This window comes from Oncorhynchus kisutch, linkage group LG5, assembly GCF_002021735.2.
Source record: "Oncorhynchus kisutch isolate 150728-3 linkage group LG5, Okis_V2, whole genome shotgun sequence".
NCBI lineage: Eukaryota > Metazoa > Chordata > Actinopteri > Salmoniformes > Salmonidae > Oncorhynchus > Oncorhynchus kisutch.
Genome location: NC_034178.2, coordinates 70184150 through 70206649, shown reverse-complemented (window position 1 = coordinate 70206649; position 22500 = coordinate 70184150). Strand labels below are relative to the sequence as shown.

General features: G+C 44.5%; 1 protein-coding gene across 14 annotated transcripts in view; it reads right to left on the bottom strand.

Moving 5' to 3' along the window:
- LOC109883449 (dedicator of cytokinesis protein 3) overlaps positions 1-22500 on the bottom strand; it is a 150269-nt gene that overhangs the window by 21398 nt on the left and 106371 nt on the right. For 8 of the 14 annotated variants that reach the window (XM_031825738.1, XM_031825741.1, XM_031825740.1 and 5 more), the window contains exons 25-43: positions 22211-22269; positions 19108-19256; positions 17415-17500; positions 16106-16132; positions 15017-15112; positions 14826-14886; positions 13946-14039; positions 12341-12489; positions 12089-12175; positions 11842-11946; positions 11091-11232; positions 10675-10928; positions 7716-7895; positions 7369-7452; positions 6998-7111; positions 3278-3396; positions 1623-1815; positions 1152-1278; positions 643-767 (exon numbers count right to left, since the gene is read on the bottom strand). In XM_031825738.1, coding sequence (XP_031681598.1) covers positions 643-767; positions 1152-1278; positions 1623-1815; positions 3278-3396; positions 6998-7111; positions 7369-7452; positions 7716-7895; positions 10675-10928; positions 11091-11232; positions 11842-11946; positions 12089-12175; positions 12341-12489; positions 13946-14039; positions 14826-14886; positions 15017-15112; positions 16106-16132; positions 17415-17500; positions 19108-19256; positions 22211-22269 — 2251 coding nt within the window. The remainder of the gene's footprint in view (positions 1-642; positions 768-1151; positions 1279-1622; positions 1816-3277; positions 3397-6997; positions 7112-7368; positions 7453-7715; positions 7896-10674; positions 10929-11090; positions 11233-11841; positions 11947-12088; positions 12176-12340; positions 12490-13945; positions 14040-14825; positions 14887-15016; positions 15113-16105; positions 16133-17414; positions 17501-19107; positions 19257-22210; positions 22270-22500) is intronic. The other 6 variants (XM_031825742.1, XM_031825739.1, XM_031825745.1 and 3 more) reach the window with 6 other exon arrangements.

Sequence of the window (22500 nt, the reverse complement as noted above, 5' to 3'; positions counted from 1 at the left end):
TACCTAGAGGGAAGAAACCTAGAGAGGAACCAGGCTCAGATAGGAGGCAATACTACCTAGAGGGAAGAAACCTAGAGAAGAACCAGGCTCAGATAGGAGGCAATACTACCTAGAGGGAAGAAACCTAGAGAGGAACCAGGCTCAGATAGGAGGCAATACTACCTAGAAGGAAGAGACCTAGAGAGGAACCAGGCTCAGATAGGAGGCAATACTACATAGAGGGAAGAAACCTGGAGAAGAACCAGGCTCAGATAGGAGGTAATACTATCTAGAGGGAAGAGACCTAGAGAGGAACCAGGCTCAGATAGGAGGTAATACTACCTAGAGGGAAGAAACCTAGAGAAGAACCAGGCTCAGATAGGAGGTAATACTATCTAGAGGGAAGAGACCTAGAGAGGAACCAGGCTCAGACAGGAGGCCCATCCTCCTCTAGCTGCACTAGGCAGTGTATCATAGCATTCCAATAAGAAGATCCGGGCCTGTATCCACAACGCATCTCAAAGTGCTGATCTAGGATCAGGTTCCTCTGTCCAACGAATCATATTCATTAGGATCTAAAAGGTTAAACTCACCCGAGATCAGCACTCCTACTGTGAGACCAGATTGTGATAGAAGACAATAGGAATGGTGGGTGTACGGTACCTGTACCTGTCCGTTCTCAGTGATGTTGGGGTACATGGCGGAGCTGGGTCTTTCACGGTGAGGAGGCAGCAGCATCAACATCTCACGATTGTTCCGGTATTTATCCGGCAGCGACGGTGAGCCTACCGCAGGAGGAGGGGACACAGAGGAGAACAGAGCATCAAGACAAGACTAGAACACTAACAGAGACAGCAAAGTCTTAGTTTCGCTGCTCATTGCTAGGGCCCAGAGTTTTTCTTAATTTGCTCAAACAAGATAATCTAAATCATAAGACAGTTATGTATATTCTTCTGTCTATCAAATTATATATACATTCATTTCCTTCCTTGTGAGGCCAACTCAAGAGTGAAAGTGCTAGTTGGTTTGGAGAACAAGTCCTTAAGTGGATTCAATGATAAACATCGTGCCATCGTCATCCATAGCGCAAGGAAGCTTTCCCTGACCAGCAAAAAAACCAGAGTCAATTAACTATTTAGTAGGCTAGCCTCCAATGTGTATAAATAACCTACCTCTGATGCTGTTGGAGGAGTTGACCATCTGGGAGGGTGCTGAGTGGGTGGAGCTCAGGCTGGAGGAGTTGACCATCTGGGAGGGTGCTGAGTGGGTGGAGCTCAGGCTGGAGGAGGAAGGACTTGGCTGAGAGAAGAGAAAAGATACAGGAAATGACCTCGTATTCCTCGTGTTATACCTCCTGAAAATAAATCCCCCGAGATACAGGAAATGACCTCGTATTTCTCATTTAATACCTCTCTGGAAAGTCGAGTAACAGAGCAAAGCAGCATATGCAGAATTATTGTGGAGTTTACCAGTCAACACTTTTGTCTGGCATTTTAGGCAGAATCCTAATTTGACATACATGCCTATAACTTCTTAACAACTCTGGTGTCAATCATGAATTGGCAATGAGACATTTGTGCAAAAGAAAAGTGCACTTTTCATATCTCAAGTTAGGATTGTGTATTTTTTTGGGGGGGGCTCACATGGCTGAGAGTCCTGTCTGTGGGTACAGCGGGCACTACCCTCGCGTGGAGACAGACCTGCATACGGTAGACGTCCTCGGGGTGTTCCACCACCATGCCGTCCGTCAGGATCACCAGATTACCCGTCTCACTGGAGGTGTGAGAGGACAGTGAGGAGGACGAGTGGCGGATAGACCCCAGCAGATTCAGTGGACTGGGGGGGAGAGAGAGAGGGGGGTTGGAGTGGAGTGGGGGAGAGGAGGGAGGGAGGTTGGCGTGGGGGAGAGGAGGAAGGTGGGGGGGAGAAGAGGGAGAAAGGAGAGGGGGAGAGGGAAGGGGTATGAGGAAAGAGGGATAAAGTGTGAATGAATGAAAGAATTGTGGTAGTGAGATAATCAGGCAGAGAAACAAAGAGAGAGAGTCAGAGACACAGAGAGAGAGAGAGAGAGAGAGAGAGAGAGAGACACAGAGAGAGAGACACAGAGAGAGAGAGAGAGAGACACAGAGAGAGAGACACAGAGAGAGAGAGAGAGAGAGAGAGAGAGACACAGAGAGAGAGAGAGAGAGAGAGAGAGAGAGAGAGAGAGAGACACAGAGAGAGAGAGAGAGACACAGAGAGAGAGAGAGAGAGAGAGAGAGAGAGAGAGAGAGAGAGAGAGAGACACAGAGAGAGAGAGACACAGAGAGAGAGAGAGAGAGAGAGAGAGAGAGAGAGAGAGAGACACAGAGAGAGAGAGAGAGAGAGAGAGAGACAACAGAGAGAGAGAGAGAGAGAGAGACACAGAGAGAGAAAGAGGAGAGAGAGAGAGAGACACAGAGAGAGAGAGAGAGAGAGAGAAGACCACAGAGAGAGAGAGAGAGAGAGAGAGACACAGAGAGAGAGAGAGAGAGAGAGAACACAGAGAGAGAGAGAGAGAGAGAGACAACAGAGAGAGAGAGAAGAGAGACAACAGAGAGAGAGAGAGAGAGACACAGAGAGAGGAGAGAGAGAGACACAGAGAGAGAGAGAGAGAGAGAGAGAGAGAGAGAGAGAGAGAGAGAGAGAGAGAGAGAGCGCGAGAGCGCGAGAGAGAGAGAGAGAGAGCGCGAGAGAGAGAGAGAGAGAGTGAGAGAGAGAGAGAGCGAGAGTGAGAGAGAGGGAGAGAGAGCGAGAGACAGAGACACAGAGAGAGAGAGAGAGAGTCACACACACCAGAGAGAGAGAGACACAGAGAGAGAGAGAGAGACACAGAGAGAGAGAGAGAGAGACACACAGAGAGAGAGAGAGAGAGAGACAGAGACAGAGAGAGAGAGAGACACAGAGAGAGAGAGAGACAGAGACAGAGAGAGACAGAGACAGAGAGAGAGAGACAGACAGAGAGAGACACAGAGACACAGAGACACAGAGATACAAAGAGAGAGAGTCAGAGACACAGAGAGAGAGAGAGAGCGAGAGTGAGAAAGCGAGAGTGAGAGAGAGAGCGAGGTGACAGGGCAGTGAAGGATGATGTGTGGTGCGTTTGTGTCAGAACTCGTGAGAAAATACCAGTGGGGGGGGGTCGAGGAGAAAGGCAGAGAGGGACCTTGGCAGATTGTGTTTGTGTGTATGTGTGTTATACATGTGTGTACCAGTTCGTATGTGTGCGTGTGCCTGTGTGTGTTTACACCTGTGTGTGTGTGTGTGTGAGTGACCATACCTGTGCCTGTGCATGACTTTGAAGCTGTCGGGGCTCATGGGGCTGTGCGTAGCCAGGATGCCTCTAGGGGTGCTTGCACCAGAACAGGCAGGACTCAGCTTGTCCAGCCCAGGCAGACCCTGAATGGACACAAAGGTCTCTCAATATTCATACTGTGAGGAGACTGTCATTGTGGAAAGGAGTTAGAAGTGTGTCATCCCCTATGAGGGGCTGGACAGAGAACAAAACACACACTCACACAGTGTGTCATCCCCTATGAGGGGCTGGACAGGGGACAAAACACACACTGTGACATCATTGTACGGAGCGATTTCAATGCCGAAATAAACGTTATTTGAATCCAATTATTTGTATTTCGATATTTACATTTAAATTAAATATTTTATAGTGCACGATTTGAGACCTAGAGAGGAACCAGGCTCAGATAGGAGGTAATACTATCTAGAAGGAAGAGACCTAGAGAAGAACCAGGCTCAGATAGGAGGTAATACTATCTAGAAGGAAGAGACCTAGAGAAGAACCAGGCTCAGATAGGAGGTAATACTACCTAGAGGGAAGAAACCTAGAGAGGAACCAGGCTCAGATAGGAGGTAATACTACCTAGAGGGAAGAGACCTAGAGAGGAACCAGGCTCAGATAGGAGGCAATACTACCTAGAGGGAAGAAACATAGAGAGGAACCAGGCTCAGATAGGAGGTAATACTACCTAGAGGGAAGAAACCTAGAGAGGAACCAGGCTCAGATAGGAGGTAATACTACCTAGAGGGAAGAAACCTAGAGAGGAACCAGGCTCAGATAGGAGGTAATACTACCTAGAGGGAAGATACCTAGAGAGGAACCAGGCTCAGATAGGAGGTAATACTACCTAGAGGGAAGAAACCTAGAGAGGAACCAGGCTCAGATAGGAGGTAATACTACCTAGATGGAAGAGACCTAGAGAGGAACCAGGCTCATATAGGAGGTAATACTACCTAGAAGGAAGAAACCTAGAGAGGAACCAGGCTCAGATAGGAGGTAATACTATCTAGAGGGAAGAAACCTAGAGAGGAACCAGGCTCAGATAGGAGGTAATACTACCTAGAGGGAAGAACCTAGAGAGGAACCAGGCTCAGATAGGAGGTAATACTACCTAGAGGGAAGAAACCTGGAGAGGAACCAGGCTCAGATAGGAGGTAATACTACCTAGAGGGAAGAAACCTGGAGAGGAACCAGGCTCAGATAGGAGGTAATACTACCTAGAGGGAAGAAACCTAGAGAGGAACCAGGCTCAGATAGGAGGTAATACTACCTAGAGGGAAGAAACCTAGAGAGGAACCAGGCTCAGATAGGAGGTAATACTACCTAGAGGGAAGAGACCTAGAGAGGAACCAGGCTCATATAGGAGGTAATACTACCTAGAAGGAAGAAACCTAGAGAGGAACCAGGCTCAGATAGGAGGTAATACTATCTAGAGGGAAGAAACCTAGAGAGGAACCAGGCTCAGATAGGAGGTAATACTATCTAGAGGGAAGAAACCTAGAGAGGAACCAGGCTCAGATAGGAGGTAATACTATCTAGAGGGAAGAAACCTAGAGAGGAACCAGGCTCAGATAGGAGGTAATACTATCTAGAGGGAAGAAACCTAGAGAGGAACCAGGCTCAGATAGGAGGTAATACTATCTAGAGGGAAGAAACCTGGAGAGGAACCAGGCTCAGATAGGAGGTAATACTATCTAGAGGGAAGAAACCTAGAGAGGAACCAGGCTCAGATAGGAGGTAATACTATCTAGAGGGAAGAAACCTAGAGAGGAACCAGGCTCAGATAGGAGGTAATACTATCTAGAGGGAAGAAACCTAGAGAGGAACCAGGCTCAGATAGGAGGTAATACTACCTAGAGGTAGTCCGGGGAACAGTGGGTTACCTGCCTTGCTCAGGGGAACAGTGGGTTAACTGCCTTGCTCAGGGGAACAGTGGGTTAACTGCCTTGCTCAGGGGAACAGCGGGTTAACTGCCTTGCTCAGGGGAACAGTGGGTTAACTGCCTTGCTCAGGGGAACAGTGGGTTAACTGCCTTGCTCAGGGGAACAGTGGGTTAACTGCCTTGCTCAGGGGAACAGTGGGTTAACTGCCTTGTTCAGGGGAACAGTGGGTTAACTGCCTTGCTCAGGGGAACAGTGGGTTAACTGCCTTGCTCAGGGGAACAGTGGGTTAACTGCCTTGCTCAGGGGAACAGTGGGTTAACTACCTTGCTCAGGGGAACAGCGGGTTAACTGCCTTGCTCAGGGGAACAGTGGGTTAACTGCCTTGTTCAGGGGAACAGCGGGTTAACTGCCTTGCTCAGGGGCAGAACGACACATTTTTACATCGTCAGCTCTGGGATTCGATCCATCAACCTTCCGGTTACTGGCCCAACTACTAGGATACCTGTGGCATGTTTAATTGATTTTCTTCCAATGAATTTGGATCTTTGCATTTTAACCGTTTAGGCTTTAAGGTATAACGACGCCATTCTGAAAGCTCTCTGGAACATCATCTGTTCCCCTCTATGACGCTCACAGGATGGGGCCACAGTGTCTCCTGACCCCTCCTGTCTCAGCCTCCAGTATTTATGCTGCAGTAGTTTATGTGTCGGGGGGCTGGGGTCAGTTTGTTATATCTGGAGTACTTCTCCTGTCCTATTCGGTGTCCTGTGTGAATCTAAGTGTGCGTTCTCTAATTCTCTCCTTCTCTCTTTCTTTCTCTCTCTCGGAGGACCTGAGCCCTAGGACCATGCCCCAGGACTACCTGACATGATGACTCCTTGCTGTCCCCAGTCCACCTGGCCATGCTGCTGCTCCAGTTTCAACTTCCACCTGACTGTGCTGCTGCTCCAGTTTCAACTGTTCTGCCTTATTATTATTCGACCATGCTGGTCATTTATGAACATTTGAACATCTTGGCCATGTTCTGTTATAATCTCCACCCGGCACAGCCAGAAGAGGACTGGCCACCCCACATAGCCTGGTTCCTCTCTAGGTTTCTTCCTAGGTATTGGCCTTTCTAGGGAGTTTTTCCTAGCCACCGTGCTTCTACACCTGCATTGCTTGCTGTTTGGGGTTTTAGGCTGGGTTTCTGTACAGCACTTTGAGATATCAGCTGATGTACGAAGGGCTATATAAATAAATTTGATTTGATTTGATTTGATGTGCATAACACATTAGAAGAAGTGACTGACAAAAAAAAAAACATCATTTGGCCCGAATAAGAATATAGTTCAATAGCCTTTCTCATAGCTTTTCTAAGGATAGCGTTTCCACTTTAAATATTGCCCTTGTGACTGACTGGGTTTGAACCGGCTCTCCTGCATGTCACAAGACAGTGTTAGCCCACTTAGGAATCAGCCTGAAGGAATACCTGCCTAAATGACTTTTAGAAACAACTTTACCTGACACTAGTCGAGTCACAAAGAAGACATCTTAAAGAGATAGTGTGAGATTCTGGAAATTGAAGCCCTTTTTCTCTTCTCTACTTACCCAGGTTCAGATGAACTCATGGATACCATGTTGTATGTCTCTGTGTGCAGTTTGAAGGAAGTTGGAAGCACAATCAGTTGAAACTACTTTCAAAGACGTTGAAACTGCCTTCAAAACTGCACACAGACATAACAACGGTATCCATGAGTAGTTAGGTGCATAAAAAGAAAAGAAAAGGGGCTTATTTGTTAAAATCTCACAATACCCCTTTAATAAGAAAGCCACTTACATAGAGACTGCTCCTCATCATCTGGAACTGATCTATCAGCTTCTTGTGCAGGGGACGCATTTCAGGGTGCACCAGCTTGTCATGGACCGCAAGTCCCGCCCCCAGGATGTGAACCTACAACAACAGATATTTGAATAGATATTTGAATAAACAAACTTGGTTTATTGCCAGGTTTCAACAAATTACTAGACTTCAAAACATTTAGATACAGCACTTTTAACGAATTGCTTTAACTCAACCACAACATACTAGAATATAATGTTGTGCATTCACTGTTCACACAAAGAGACCACATTCGATAAGGCAGTTGGTAATGCTGCCATACGGGACCAGCGAAAACTCCAGTCCCTTGTTCTAGGTGTTTCTCTCACCTGTTCCTGCATGAGGTCTTTGAGAGAAGTAATCTTCTCCGTGTCCTCTGCGTGACTGCCGATGTACTCCTTATCAAAGAAGGCCTGGGGGAGAGACAAGACCCAAAACAGGAAGTGATGAGACAGCCAGCGAATCGACAACCAACCAGAGTGGAGGGCAAACAAAAACGTACATGAACATTTCAGGAGATGGAAGTACAACTCTTGATAAGATAAACATTAAACTTAAAAAAAAAATGTTTTTAAGGGAAAGACAGTGCAACCTACAGTACTGCAATATCATGCTGAACAGCTTGAGTGAGCAATGAAAAAGTATGAGAGAATTCATTCAGCCATGGTATCATTACCTCCTGGTATCTAGCGATGCCCCCGTTGACGGCAGCGTCAATGACCCCATTGAGACACATGGAGAGCAGGTTGATGTTGCCATGGAGCTGCTTGTGTTGGTACTGGCTGATCAGGGTCCGCAGCTCATGGTTCTTGTTCTCCACCACGTAGATGGCATTCTCCAGAGGACTCACCTCAATCTGGTAAAAACATCATAGAAGAACAGTGCATTTTTAGACTTGGTCTAGTGGTAGTGCTGCTGCCACCAAAATATAACAGCCCTGGAAGACTGAGGTTCAATAAGAAAAAAACAAGAAGAATAAGAATATAATAGGCAATTTACTTTCATGTTACATTACGTTATCCTACGTTATTCTACACAATGCCACATTATATTATGTTACGTTATGCTATGTTATGTTACGTTACGCAACATTACACTACGCTACACAATGCTATGCTATGTTATGCAACATTACATTACACTATGCTACGTTATGCAACATTACTCTATGCTACGCAATGCTACGCTACGTTATGCAACATTACATTACACTATGCTATGCTATGCTATGCAACACTACATTACACTATGCTACGTTATGTTACGCTATGCTACGTTACAGTGCCTTGCAAAAGTATTCATCCCCCTTGATGTTTTTCCTATTTTGCTACATTACAACCTGTAATTTAAATTGATTTTTATTTGGATTTCATGTAATGGACATATACAAAATAGTCCAAATTGGTCAAGTGAAATGAAAAAAAAAAAACTTGTTTAAATAAATTATAAAAAAATAAAAACTGAAAAGTGGTGTGTGCGTATGTATTCACCCCCTTTGCATATGTATTCACCCCCTTTGCATATGTATTCACCCCCTTTGCATATGTATTCACCCCCTTTGCATATGTATTCACCCCCTTTGCATATGTATTCACCCCCTTTGCTATGAAGCCCCTAAATAAGATCTGGTGCAACCAATTACCTTCAGAAGTCACACAATTAGTTAAATAAAGTCCACATGTGTGCAATCTAAGTGTCACATGATCTGTCACATGATCTCAGTATATATACACCTGTTCTGAAAGGCCCCAGAGTCTGCAATACCACTAAGCAAGGGGCACCACCAAGCAAGCGGCACCATGAAAACCAAGGAGAACAGATCAGGGTTATAAAAAAATATCAGAAATTTTGAACATCCCACGGAGCAACATTAAATCCATTATTAAAAAATGGAAAGAATATGGCACCACAACAAACCTGCCAAGAGAGGGCCGCCCACCAAAACTCACGGCCCAGGCAAGGAGGGCATTAATCAGAGAGGCAACAAAGAGACCAAAGATAACCCTGAAGGAGCTGCAAAGCTCCACAGCGAAGATTGGAGTATCTGTCCATAGGATCACTTTAAGCCGTTCACTCCACAGAGCTGGGATTTACGGAAGTATGGCCAGAAAAATACCATTGCTTATTTTTTTCTTTAAGCAAACATGTTTAGTGTTTGCCAAAAAGGCAATGTGGGAGACTCCCCAAACATATATGGAAGAAGGGACTCTGGTCAGATGAGACTAAAAGTCATCTATTTTTGTCACGTTCTGACCTTTATTTCCTTTGTTTTGTATTTATTTAGTATGGTCAGGGCGTGAGTTGGGGTGGGCAGTCTATGTTTGTTTTTCTAGGTTTTGGGTATTTCTATGTTTTGGCCTAGTATGGTTCTCAATCAGAGGCAGGTGTCATTAGTTGTCTCTGATTGAGAATCATACTTAGGTAGCCTGGGTTTCACTGTGTGTTTGTGGGTGATTGTTCCTGTCTCTGTGTTTGCACCAGATAGGACTGTTTAGGTTTTCACACATTTATTGTTTTGTTAGTTATTTCATGTCTAGTTCCTTTATTAAAGAACATGAATAACCATCACGCTGCATTTTGGTCCGCATCTCTTTCCCCAGAGGAAAACCCTTACATTTTTGGCCATCAAGGAAAACACTATGTCTGGGGCAAACCAAACAGCTCTCATCACCCCGAGAATCTCATCCCCACAGTGAAGCATGGTGGTGGCAGCATCATGTTTTGGGGATGTTTTTCATCGGCAGGGACTGGGAAACTGGACAGAATTGAAGGAATGATGGATGGCGCTAAATACAGGGAAATTCTTGAGGGAAACCTGTTTCAGTCTTCCAGAGATTTGAGACTGGGACAGAGGTTCACCTTCCAGTAGGATAATGACCCTAAGCATACTGCTAAAGCAAAACTTGAGTGGTTTAAGGGGAAACATTTAAACGTCTTGGAATGGCCTAGTCAAAGCCCAGTCCTCAATCCAATTGAGAATCTGTGGTATGACTTAAAGATTGCTGTACACCAGCGGAACCCATCCAACTTGAAGGAGCTGAAGCAGTTTTGCCTTGAATGGGCAAATATCCCAATGGCTTGATGTGCCAAGCTTATAGAGACATACCCCAAGAGACTTGTTGGTGCAACAAAGTATTGACTTTGGGGGGCGTGAATAATTATGCACGCTCAAGTTCTGTTTTTTTGTTTTATGTCTTGTTTGTTTCACAAAAAAAATGTGTGTCTTCAAAGTCGTAGGCATGTTGTGTAAATCAAATGATACAACCCCCCCCAAAAATATATATTTTAATTCCAGGTTCTAAGGCAACAAAATAGGAAAAATGCCAAGGGGGTGAATACTTTCGCAAGCCATAGTATGTTATGTTATGCTACGCTATGCTACGTTATGCTACGTTACAATACGTTATGTTACACATCCTCATTACAGCATGTGACAGATTTTTAGCACTTATTTTCATCTGCTGTACAAAAGCAGGGCATCGGTAACACAGTGGCACTAATATCGTCATTACTGTATAGCTGCGTTTACCAAACTCGATCCTGTGGACGCCAAGGGGGGCACATTTTGCCCACTACATGCCGGATTCAAATAATCACAAGGTTGATGACGACTTTGGGAAACGATGGTTACTCACCAGCTCTCTCTTCTCCACCTCAAACCAGCGGGAGATACCAGGGAGAGGATGTGTAAGGATCAGCGTAGTCCTCTCGATCCACAAGCTCTTGAACTCGTTCTCTCGGTCTTTGGATCCTTTGTGGAAGGGCCGGTCGTAGCGAAAGCGGCGCACGTTGTTGACTCGGTAGAAGCTCTTGATGCGGTCTGGAACCCGGTCCATCTGGAGAACGTTGACGTTCTCCGGTACAGCCGAAACGGCGTAGATCTGGAGGTCTGAGGGGTGGCGTGTCAAGGAACACAGTTCGGGTGGAAGGCAGGTTTTTTGGGGAAGGCATAGGGACACGTTCACATACACATTATGCACATACAAAAGCACACAGACACACACACACACATACTAAAGCTCCGGTTTCCAACTTTATTGTAGATGGATACACTGGGCGTCACACTGTAAAATGGCCTCGTCTGGTTGGTTGGGGTGTTGCATGGCAATGGCTTGTGGGAATTCTCCCAGCATCCTTTGCTGGAAGGCTTCTAAACGTTCGTAGTCATGACCACGGCAGACAAACTCCTTGTTCTGTTAGGGGACACATCCTGGGATGAGTAAAAACTAGAATATTCTGAACAGAATAATATTCGCTCTATACAATATGAGTCTCAATAAAGAACTAGAATATTCAGAATAGAATAATGTGAGTCTCAATAAAGAACTAGAATATTCAGAATAGAATAATGTGAGTCTCAATAAAGAACTAGAATATTCTGAATAGAATAATGTGAGTCTCAATAAAGAACTAGAATATTCTGAATAGAATAATGTGAGTCGCAATAAAGAACTAGAATATTCTGAACAGAATAATATTTGCTCTATACAATATGAGTCTCAATAAAGGACAGAATATGACTTATCTCAAGCAATGACATTCAGTGGCAAATTATAAGGTCATCGATTGTATCTCAAATTACACTCTATTCCTTATGTGGTTCTGGGCAGAAATAGTGCACTATCTAGGGTAGGGTATAGAGTTTCATTTGGGATCTTACCTATGCAGTAGGATTGACTTACTCTGGTCAGAACAGAAGTAGTGCACAACATAGGGAATAGGGTGTAATTTGGGATGTGCCCTAAATAAGGAGTGCACTATAAAGGGAATAGGGTGTAATTTGGGAGCATGGATTGACTCACTCTTAGGAAGAAGGGGAACTTGCGTCCGTAGAAGCCCACCCTGAAGAACTCAGGTTCTAGACGTTGCTGCTCCATGATGTTGTCATAGTATGCTGCCTCCATTTTCTGACAAAACAAAAGACTGAATCCTAAATATTCGGACAAAACAAAAGACTGAATCCTACATTTCTGTGCAAATCTTTGACATTTGATGAAAATCTGGGTCATGAAAGTTCACAAACATCAGTCATGTACTACATCTAATTACCCTTATCCAGCTGAGGCTTTGGTAGTCGTACAAGGTCTCATACTGGTAAGCCAGCTCTCTGCACAGCGGTATCCCATACTCCCAGCACTGGAGAAACACAGTTCCGGATGTGAAAATGTAATTAATTTGTTTTCAATACGGACAAATACTGCTATGAGTTAATGGGTTGATTGATTGATTGATTATGAGAGTAAACGATTGATGACGATTGATGACGAGTAAACGATTGTTCCATTGTGTTCTTCCACCTACCTTGCCCTTGTTGAAGTAGTTGATGACCTTACGACAGAGGCCCTCTTTGCGATGCCACTCGCTCTGGGCTGGGTAGTGGAGGAACTCCCTCAGAGGCCTCTCCTCCCAATGCAGCAGCTCCCAGTACAACAGCAGGGTGAACGCAGCCTCTGTAGAGTAACGTACAGACATATAGTGTATATACATCATAGTGAACAACATATAGCTGGGTAGTGGAGGAAAACCCTCAGATTGATAGTACAGTTCTAGGGACCAAACCCAGTTCAACAGCAGGGTGAAATCAGCCTCTCTAGAATTATAGAAAGAGAGTCACTAGAAGGGACATTCCGGCGACCATATTGAGTGTACCTATGCAGATTTAGGATCTTAATTTGAGCCAGTTTGCTACAGCAGGAAAGTAATTATTATGTGGATTATAATTAATGGACATTTTTGTAAGGGTTGATACGTTTTTCATTAGGGCAAATCAAGTCTGACATTTCAAAGTGAAAATTACCAACTTTAAAAGTCTTTTTAAACCTCAAATAAACTACAAGTTACATTTCCTGTTGTGTAGGAAAATTCTCAGCAACAAAATAGTGATCAAATTAAGATCCTACATCTGTAGCAGTAAAGCACAGCAATGTTAAAAGTAAAGGTTATTCCACAGGTAATAGCTAGCACGCTCGTTCCCTTTGTGAGGGAATAGGTTTGTGTGCGAGTATCTAACCTGTGTAGTTCTCAGCCTGGAGATGCATGTCACACAGCGTGTGGATGTTGTATTACCTGTGTAGTTGTCAGCCTGGAGGTGCATGTCACACAGCTTGTGGATGTTGTATTGCCTGTGTAGTTCTCAGCCTGAAGGTGCATGCCACACAGCTTGTGGATGTTGTATTACCTGTGTAGTTCTCAGCCTGGAGGTGCATGCCACACAGCTTGTGGATGTTGTATTACCTGTGTAGTTCTCAGCCTGAAGGTGCATGCCACACAGCTTGTGGATGTTGTATTACCTGTGTAGTTCTCAGTCTGGAGGTGCATGTCACACAGCTTGTGGATGTTGTATTACCTGTGTAGTTCTCAGCCTGGAGGTGCATGCCACACAGCTTGTGGATGTTGTATTACCTGTGTAGTTCTCAGCCTGGAGGTGCATGTCACACAGCTTGTGGATGTTGTATTACCTGTGTAGTTCTCAGCCTGGAGGTGCATGCCACACAGCTTGTGGATGTTGTATTACCTGTGTAGTTCTCAGCCTGGAGGTGCATGTCACACAGCTTGTGGATGTTGTATTACCTGTGTAGTTCTCAGCCTGGAGGTGCATGTCACACAGCTTGTGGATGTTGTATTACCTGTGTAGTTCTCAGCCTGGAGGTGCATGCCACACAGCTTGTGGATGTTGTATTACCTGTGTAGTTCTCAGCCTGGAGGTGCATGCCACACAGCTTGTGGATGTTGTATTACCTGTGTAGTTCTCAGCCTGGAGGTGCATGTCACACAGCTTGTGGATGTTGTATTACCTGTGTAGTTCTCAGCCTGGAGGTGCATGCCACACAGCTTGTGGATGTTGTATTACCTGTGTAGTTCTCAGCCTGGAGGTGCATGTCACACAGCTTGTGGATGTTGTATTACCTGTGTAGTTCTCAGCCTGGAGGTGCATGCCACACAGCTTGTGGATATAGCGGATGTACATCTCCTCCTTGTTGATCTCTGACTTGTAGAAGTTCTAGGGAACAAAATAAGAAAAACAAGACAAATCCTGCAGTGCCTCTCGCTATTTCTGTTCCACTTTCTCAGCCTGACACAGTGACAGTTATGTTGTAATAGTTGGTGCAGATGAGGTATCTGTAGTCGGAGTCTACAGTGTCTTACCAACAGGTTGACAGTACAGCCAGAGTCTACAGTGTCTTACCAACAGGTTGACAGTACAGCCAGAGTCTACAGTGTCTTATCAACAGGTTGACAGTACAGCCAGAGTCTATAGTGTCTTATCAACAGGTTGACAGTACAGCCAGAGTCTATAGTGTCTTATCAACAGGTTGACAGTACAGCCAGAGTCTATAGTATCTTATCAACAGGTTGACAGTACAGCCAGAGTCTATAGTGTCTTATCAACAGGTTGACAGTACAGCCAGAGTCTATAGTGTCTTATCAACAGGTTGAAAGTACAGCCAGAGTCTATAGTATCTTATCAACAGGTTAACAGTACAGCCAGAGTCTATAGTATCTTATCAACAGGTTGACAGTACAGCCAGAGTCTATAGTATCTTATCAACAGGTTGACAGTACAGCCAGAGTCTATAGTATCTTATCAACAGGTTGACAGTACAGCCAGAGTCTACAGTGTCTTACCAACAGGTTGACAGTACAGCCAGAGTCTACAGTGTCTTAACAACAGGTTGACAGTACAGCCAGAGTCTATAGTGTCTTATCAACAGGTTGACAGTACAGCCAGAGTCTACAGTGTCTTACCAACAGGTTGACAGTACAGCCAGAGTCTACAGTATCTTACCAACAGGTTGACAGTACAGCCAATCTTCTTGTTCTCTGTCTCGTCTCCTTTCATGCAGTCCCTAAACAGACAGAAGACCACATCAGGGATTTATTTACCGTGTGGAGAGCCTCCTGCTCTCATATGCTGAACTCTACCGTCTCTTAGCAGACGTGCTGTTGTTACAATAACAAGGACCTATCCTGTACTACCTGTAGTCCAACAGACGTTCCATCAGCCGCGTGACAGAGGTGACGAAGGAGATTCCCGTCTCCCTCCACGTCTCCTGCTCGATCTTCTCCAGCAGGCTGTAAAAACAAAAGAGAGAAACAAACATATATGCCTTAATCAATACACCAAGGCTCGGTGTGAGGAAATGAACCTATAGACAACGTCAAGTGTCAGCACACAGATGATATATCAATCAATACACCAAGGCTCGGTGTGAGGAAATGAACCTATAGACAACGTCAAGTGTCAGCACACAGATGATATATCAATCAATACACCAAGGCTCGGTGTGAGGAAATGAACCTATAGACAACGTCAAGTGTCAGCACACAGATGATATATCAATCAATACACCAAGGCTCTGTGTGAGGAAATGAACCTATAGACAACGTCAAGTGTCAGCACACAGATGATATATCAATCAATACACCAAGGCTCGGTGTGAGGAAATGAACCTATAGACAACGTCAAGTGTCAGCACACAGATGATATATCAATCAATACACCAAGGCTCGGTGTGAGGAAATGAACCTATAGACAACGTCAAGTGTCAGCACACAGATGATATATCAATCAATACACCAAGGCTCGGTGTGAGGAAATGAACCTATAGACAACGTCAAGTGTCAGCACACAGATGATATATCAATCAATACACCAAGGCTCGGTGTGAGGAAATGAACCTATAGACAACGTCAAGTGTCAGCACACAGATGATATATCAATCAATACACCAAGGCTCGGTGTGAGGAAATGAACCTATAGACAACGTCAAGTGTCAGCACACAGATGATATATCAATCAATACACCAAGGCTCTGTTTGAGGAAATGAACCTATAGACAACGTCAAGTGTCAGCACACAGATGATATATCAATTAATACACCAAGGCTCGGTTTGAGGAAATTAACCTATAGACAACGTCAAATGTCAGCACACAGATGATATATCAATCAATACACCAAGGTGAAGTTTGAGTGATGAATGTCATGTACACATAGCAGTACGTAATTTGACAGCATGTAGAGAGGAATTAGGGGCAGTAGACTGTTAGAGGTGGGTTATCTTACCTGGGGTAAGGCCCAAAGAGCTGGGTTCTAATCCCACACGCAGCAGAAAGAGGCAAAAATAGTGTTATAAAAAGGTAGGGGGTAAAGAAATGGTTATTATAAAGGTAGCAGGTAGAAACCAACAGGTTAGAGCCAACACACCATTATAAAGGTAGCAGGTAGAAACCAACAGGTTAGAGCCAACACACCATTATAAAGGTAGCAGGTAGAAACCAACAGGTTAGAGCCAACACACCATTATAAAGGTAGCAGGTAGAAACCAACAGGTTAGAGCCAACACACCATTATAAAGGTAGCAGGTAGAAACCAACAGGTTAGAGCCAACACACCATTATAAAGGTAGCAGGTAGAAACCAACAGGTTAGAGCCAACACACCATTATAAAGGTAGCAGGTAGAAACCAACAGGTTAGAGCCAACACACCATTATAAAGGTAGCAGGTAGAAACCAACAGGTTAGAGCCAACACACCATTATAAAGGTAGCAGGTAGAAACCAACAGGTTAGAGCCAACACACCATTATAAAGGTAGCAGGTAGAAACCAACAGGTTAGAGCCAACACACCATTATAAAGGTAGCAGGTAGAAACCAACAGGTTAGAGCCAACACACCATTATAAAGGTAGCAGGTAGAAACCAACAGGTTAGAGCCAACACACCATTATAAAGGTAGCAGGTAGAAACCAACAGGTTAGAGCCAACACACCATTATAAAGGTAGCAGGTAGAAACCAACAGGTTAGAGCCAACACACCATTATAAAGGTAGCAGGTAGAAACCAACAGGTTAGAGCCAACACACCATTATAAAGGTAGCAGGTAGAAACCAACAGGTTAGAGCCAACACACCATTATAAAGGTAGGAGGTAAAGAAATGGTTATTATAAGAGTGAATGTTACCATGTGTGTGTGTGTGTGTGTGTGTGTGTGTGTGTGTGTGTATGTGTGTGTGTGTGTGTGTGTGTGTGTGTGTGTGTGTGTGTGTGTGTGTGTGTGTGTGTGTGTAGGTGTGCGTAGGTGTAGGTGTGTGTGTGTTTGAATATGTGTGTGTGTGTGTGTGTGTGTGTGTGTGTGTGTGTGTGTGTGTATAGGTGTGCGTAGGTGTAGGTGTGTGTGTGTTTGAATATGTGTGTGTGTGTGTGTGTGTGTGTGTGTGTGTGTGTGTGTGTGTGTAGGTGTGTGTGTAGGTGTGTGTGTGTGTGTGTGTGTGTGTGTGTGTGTGTGTGTGTGTGTGTGTGTGTGTGTGTGTGTGTGTGTGTGTGTGTGTGTGTGTGTGTTTGAATATGTGTGTGTTCTTTACTCCTTAACTCACAGCAGGCTGAAGAGCTCGCGGTAGTTCTCGTCTCCTTTCCCCTCAGACACCAGACTGTCTAGCTTGTCAATCAGCTCTGCCTCCACCTGAGCACAAGTCAATTCAGGTGACGTTACAACAAGACGTAAACCAGTGTTCTTCTACCGGTGTATCTGTGGGTTGTCAACACGATACACCGTCTCCGAGGGAACATTTCTGCTGCAGATCTTGAGTAGAGAAAGATATTTTTTTGTGAAATAAAATAATGGCAACCCTGACCTGATGCAATATAAGGTATGAACTCTGACCTGATGCAATATAAGGTATGAACTCTGACCTGATGCAATATAAGGTATGTACTCTGACCTGATGCAATATAAGGTATGTACTCTGACCTGATGCAATATAAGGTATGTACTCTGACCTGATGCAATATAAGGTATGTACTCTGACCTGATGCAATATAAGGTATGTACTCTGACCTGAAGAAATATAAGGTATGAACTCTGACCTGATGAAATACAAGGTATGAACTCTGACCTGATGAAATATAAGGTATGAACTCTAACCTGATGAAATAAGGTATGAACTCTGACCTGAAGAAATATACGGTATGAACTCTGACCTGAAGAAATATAAGGTATGAACTCTGACCTGATGCAATATAAGGTATGAACTCTGACCTGATGCAATATAAGGTATGAACTCTGACCTGATGAAATAAGGTATGAACTCTGACCTGATGCAATATAAGGTATGAACTCTGACCTGATGCAATATAAGGTATGTACTCTGACCTGATGCAATATAAGGTATGTACTCTGACCTGATGCAATATAAGGTATGTACTTTGACCTGATGCAATATAAGGTATGAACTCTGACATGAAGAAATATAAGGTATGAACTCTGACCTGAAGAAATATACGGTATGAACTCTGACCTGATGAAATAAGGTATGAACTCTGACCTGAAGAAAAATAAGGTATGAACTCTGACCTGATGAAATAAGCTATGAACTCTGACCTGATGAAATAAGGTATGAACTCTGACCTGATGAAATAAGGTATGTACTCTGACCTGATGAAATAAGGTATGAACTCTGACCTGATGAAATAAGGTATGAACTCTGACCTGATGCAATATAAGGTATGCACTCTGACCTGATGAAATAAGGTATGTACTCTGACCTGATGAAATAAGGTATGAACTCTGACCTGATGAAATAAGGTATGTACTCTGACCTGATGAAATAAGGTATGTACTCTGACCTGATGAAATAAGGTATGAACTCTGACCTGATGAAATAAGGTATGAACTCTGACCTGATGAAATAAGGTATGAACTCTGACCTGATGCAATATAAGGTATGAACTCTGACCTGATGAAATAAGGTATGAACTCTGACCTGATGCAATATAAGGTATGTACTCTGACCTGATGCAATATAAGGTATGAACTCTGACCTGATGCAATATAAGGTATGTACTCTGACCTGATGAAATAAGGTATGAACTCTGACCTGATGCAATATAAGGTATGTACTCTGAGCTGATGCAATATAAGGTATGAACTCTGACCTGATGAAATAAGGTATGAACTCTGACCTGATGAAATAAGGTATGAACTCTGACCTGATGAAATAAGGTATGAACTCTGACCTGATGAAATAAGGTATGAACTCTGACCTGATGAAATAAGGTATGAACTCTGACCTGTTTGAAGTTTCCGTTCTTCCTCTGCTCCCAGTCCATCATGTCGTGGAAGATAGGGATCATGATGTTCCTGACCTCCCCCTGAGGCACCAGGGTCACACCCAGGAAGGGACCTATCATACCTGGGATGAAGTGGATCTTGTTCTCGCCTGGAGAGGACAGGAAGAGGAGTCAGACTGTACATCAATACAATCCAATGTGTCTATTTGCGGTTTGACTAGAATGCTGTGTGTGTGACAGGAAAGCATGGTAAGATAATAGGTAAGCAGTTATGTGTTCTAAGCTATTTAAATTATGTTTGTGTTGCAATACTTCCGATCACCATTAGAGGTCAGTATTGCTAAAACATTTGTCTGCTCAACTGAAATGAAGCGTGTGTTTGAGAGATACACAAAATATACAAAAGTATGTGGATTCTGCTATTTCAGCCACACCCGTTGCTGACAGGTGTATAGAATCAAGCACACAGCCATGCAATCTCCATAGACAAACATTGGTAGTAGAATGGCTCATACTGAAGAGCTCAGTGACATTCAACGTGGCACTGAGCCGCACACAAGCCTCAGATCACCATGCACAATTCCAAGCGTCGGCTGGAGTGGTGTAAAGCTTGCCGCCATTGGACTGGAGCAGAGGAAACGCGTTCTCTGGAGTGATGAATCAACCTTCACCATCTTGCAGTCCGACGGATGAATCTGGGTTTGGCGGATGCCAGGAGAACGCTACCTGCCTGAACGCATAGTCGCAACTTTAAAGTTTGGTGGAGGAGGAATAATGGTCTGGGGCTGTTTTTCATGGTTCAGGCCCCTTAGTTTTAGTGAAGGGAAATCTTAACGTTACAGCATACAATGACATTCTAGACGAATCTGTGCTTCCGACGTTGGGGAAGGCCCTTTCCTGTTTCAGCATGATAATGCCCCGAGCACAAAGCAAGGTCTATATAGAAATGATTTGTCGAGATCGGTGTGGACGAACTTGACCCCATCGAACACCTTTGGATTGAATTGGAACGCCGACTGTGAGCCAGGGCTAATTGGCTAACATCAGTGCCTCCCTAATGCTCTTGTGGCTGAATGGAAGCAAGTCCCCTGTCACACCCTGATCTGTTTCACCTGTTCTTGTGATTGTCTCCACCCCCTCCAGGTGTCGCTTATTTTCCCCAGTGTATTTATCCCTGTGTTTCCTGTCTCTCTGTACAGGTGTATTTATCCCTGGGTTTCCTGTCTCTCTGTACCAGTGTATTTATCCCTGTGTTTCCTGTCTCTCTGTACCAGTGTATTTATCCCTGTGTTTCCTGTCTCTCTGTACAGGTGTATTTATCCCTGGGTTTCCTGTCTCTCTGTACCAGTGTATTTATCCCTGGGTTTCCTGTCTCTCTGTTCCAGTGTATTTATCCCTGTGTTTCCTGTCTCTCTGTACCAGTGTATTTATCCCTGTGTTTCCTGTCTCTCTGTAACAGTGTATTTATCCCTGTGTTTCCTGTCTCTCTGTAACAGTGTATATATCCTTGTGTTTCCTGTCTCTCTGTAACAGTGTATTTATCCCTGTGTTTCCTGTCTCTCTGTACCAGTGTATTTATCCCTGTGTTTCCTGTCTCTCTGTAACAGTTCATCTTGTACGTTCCAAGTCAACCAGCGTGTTTTTTCCCCATTCTCCTGCCTATGCCATTCTCTTTTTCTAGTCCTTGCCTGTTTTCTGTACCTCTGCCTGACCGTTCTGTCTGCCTTGACCACGAGCCTGTCTGCCACTCTGTACCTCCTGGACTCTGATCTGGTTTGGATCTTTTTGCCTGTCCACGACCATTCTCTTGCCTACTCCTTTTGGTTTATTAATAAATATCAAAGACTCAAACCATCTGCCTCTCGTGTCTGCATCTGGGTCTCGCCTTGTGCCCTTATATCCCTGCAACAATGTTCCAACATCTAGTGGAAAGCCTTCCCAGAAGAGTGGATGCTGTTATAGCAGCATCGTTCCAACATCTAGTGGAAAGCCTTCCCAGAAGAGTAGAGGCTGTTATAGCAGCATCGTTCCAACATCTAGTGGAAAGCCTTCCCAGAAGAGTGGATGCTGTTATAGCAGCATCGTTCCAACATCTAGTGGAAAGCCTTCCCAGAAGAGTGGATGCTGTTATAGCAGCATCGTTCCAACATCTAGTGGAAAGCCTTCCCAGAAGAGTGGATGCTGTTATAGCAGCATCGTTCCAACATCTAGTGGAAAGCCTTCCCAGAAGAGTGGAGGCTGGTATAGCAGCAATGTTCCAACATCTAGTGGAAAGCCTTCCAGAAGAGTGGAGGCTGTTATAGCAGCAATGTTCCAACATCTAGTGGAAAGCCTTCCCAGAAGAGTGGATGCTGTTATAGCAGCATCGTTCCAACATCTAGTGGAAAGCCTTCCAGAAGAGTGGAGGCTGTTATAGCAGCAAAGGGGGGACCAACTCCATATTAATGCTGAATATTTTTTATAATGAGATGTTCGCCGAGCAGGTGTCCACATACTTTTAGTCATGTAGTGTATAAAAGGGAGACATACATAGTGATGGAATGATGGTGGGTACCCCCCCCCCCCCCCTTCCCAATATATATAAATGTCACCAAGGTGGTGGGTACTCACCAAGGTTCTGAATGATGGTGGGTACTCACCAAGGTTCTGAATGATGGTGGGTACTCACCAAGGTTCTGAATGGTGGTGGGTACTCACCAAGGTTCTGAATGATGGTGGGTACTCACCAAGGTTCTGAATGATGGTGGGTACTCACCAAGTCTCTGAATGATGGTGGGTACTCACCAAGTCTCTGAATGATGGTGGGTACTCACCAAGTCTCTGAATGATGGTGGGTACTCACCAAGTCTCTGAATGATGGTGGGTACTCACCAAGTCTCTGAATGATGGTGGGTACTCACCAAGTCTCTGAATGATGGTGGGTACTCACCAAGTCTCTGAATGATGGTGGGTACTCACCAAGTCTCTGAATGATGGTGGGTACTCACCAAGTCTCTGAATGATGGTGGGTACTCACCAAGTCTCTGAATGATGGTGGGTACCCCACCCCCCTACCCAATAAATATACATGTCACTAAGTCTCAGAATGATGGTGGGTACTCACCAAGGTTCTGCCACATGCTGAAGAGCTCGTAGGCCATCATCACCCTCATGTCGCCATACCTAGCAACAAAACAACAGGTACAGAGTTATAGACAGAGATCTCTGGCTGTGGCACAGTGGACATGTATTGGATATTCTATCTATAGGATATTGGTATTCCCACAGTTAACAGATGAGGAAATGTACTGAGATTGAAGAGCATCATTCCACGATGATCACAGAATTACAGAAGTCTACACAGTGTGTGCTTCAAGCGTGAGGGGAGTAAACCTTAAGCCTCATACAGCACTC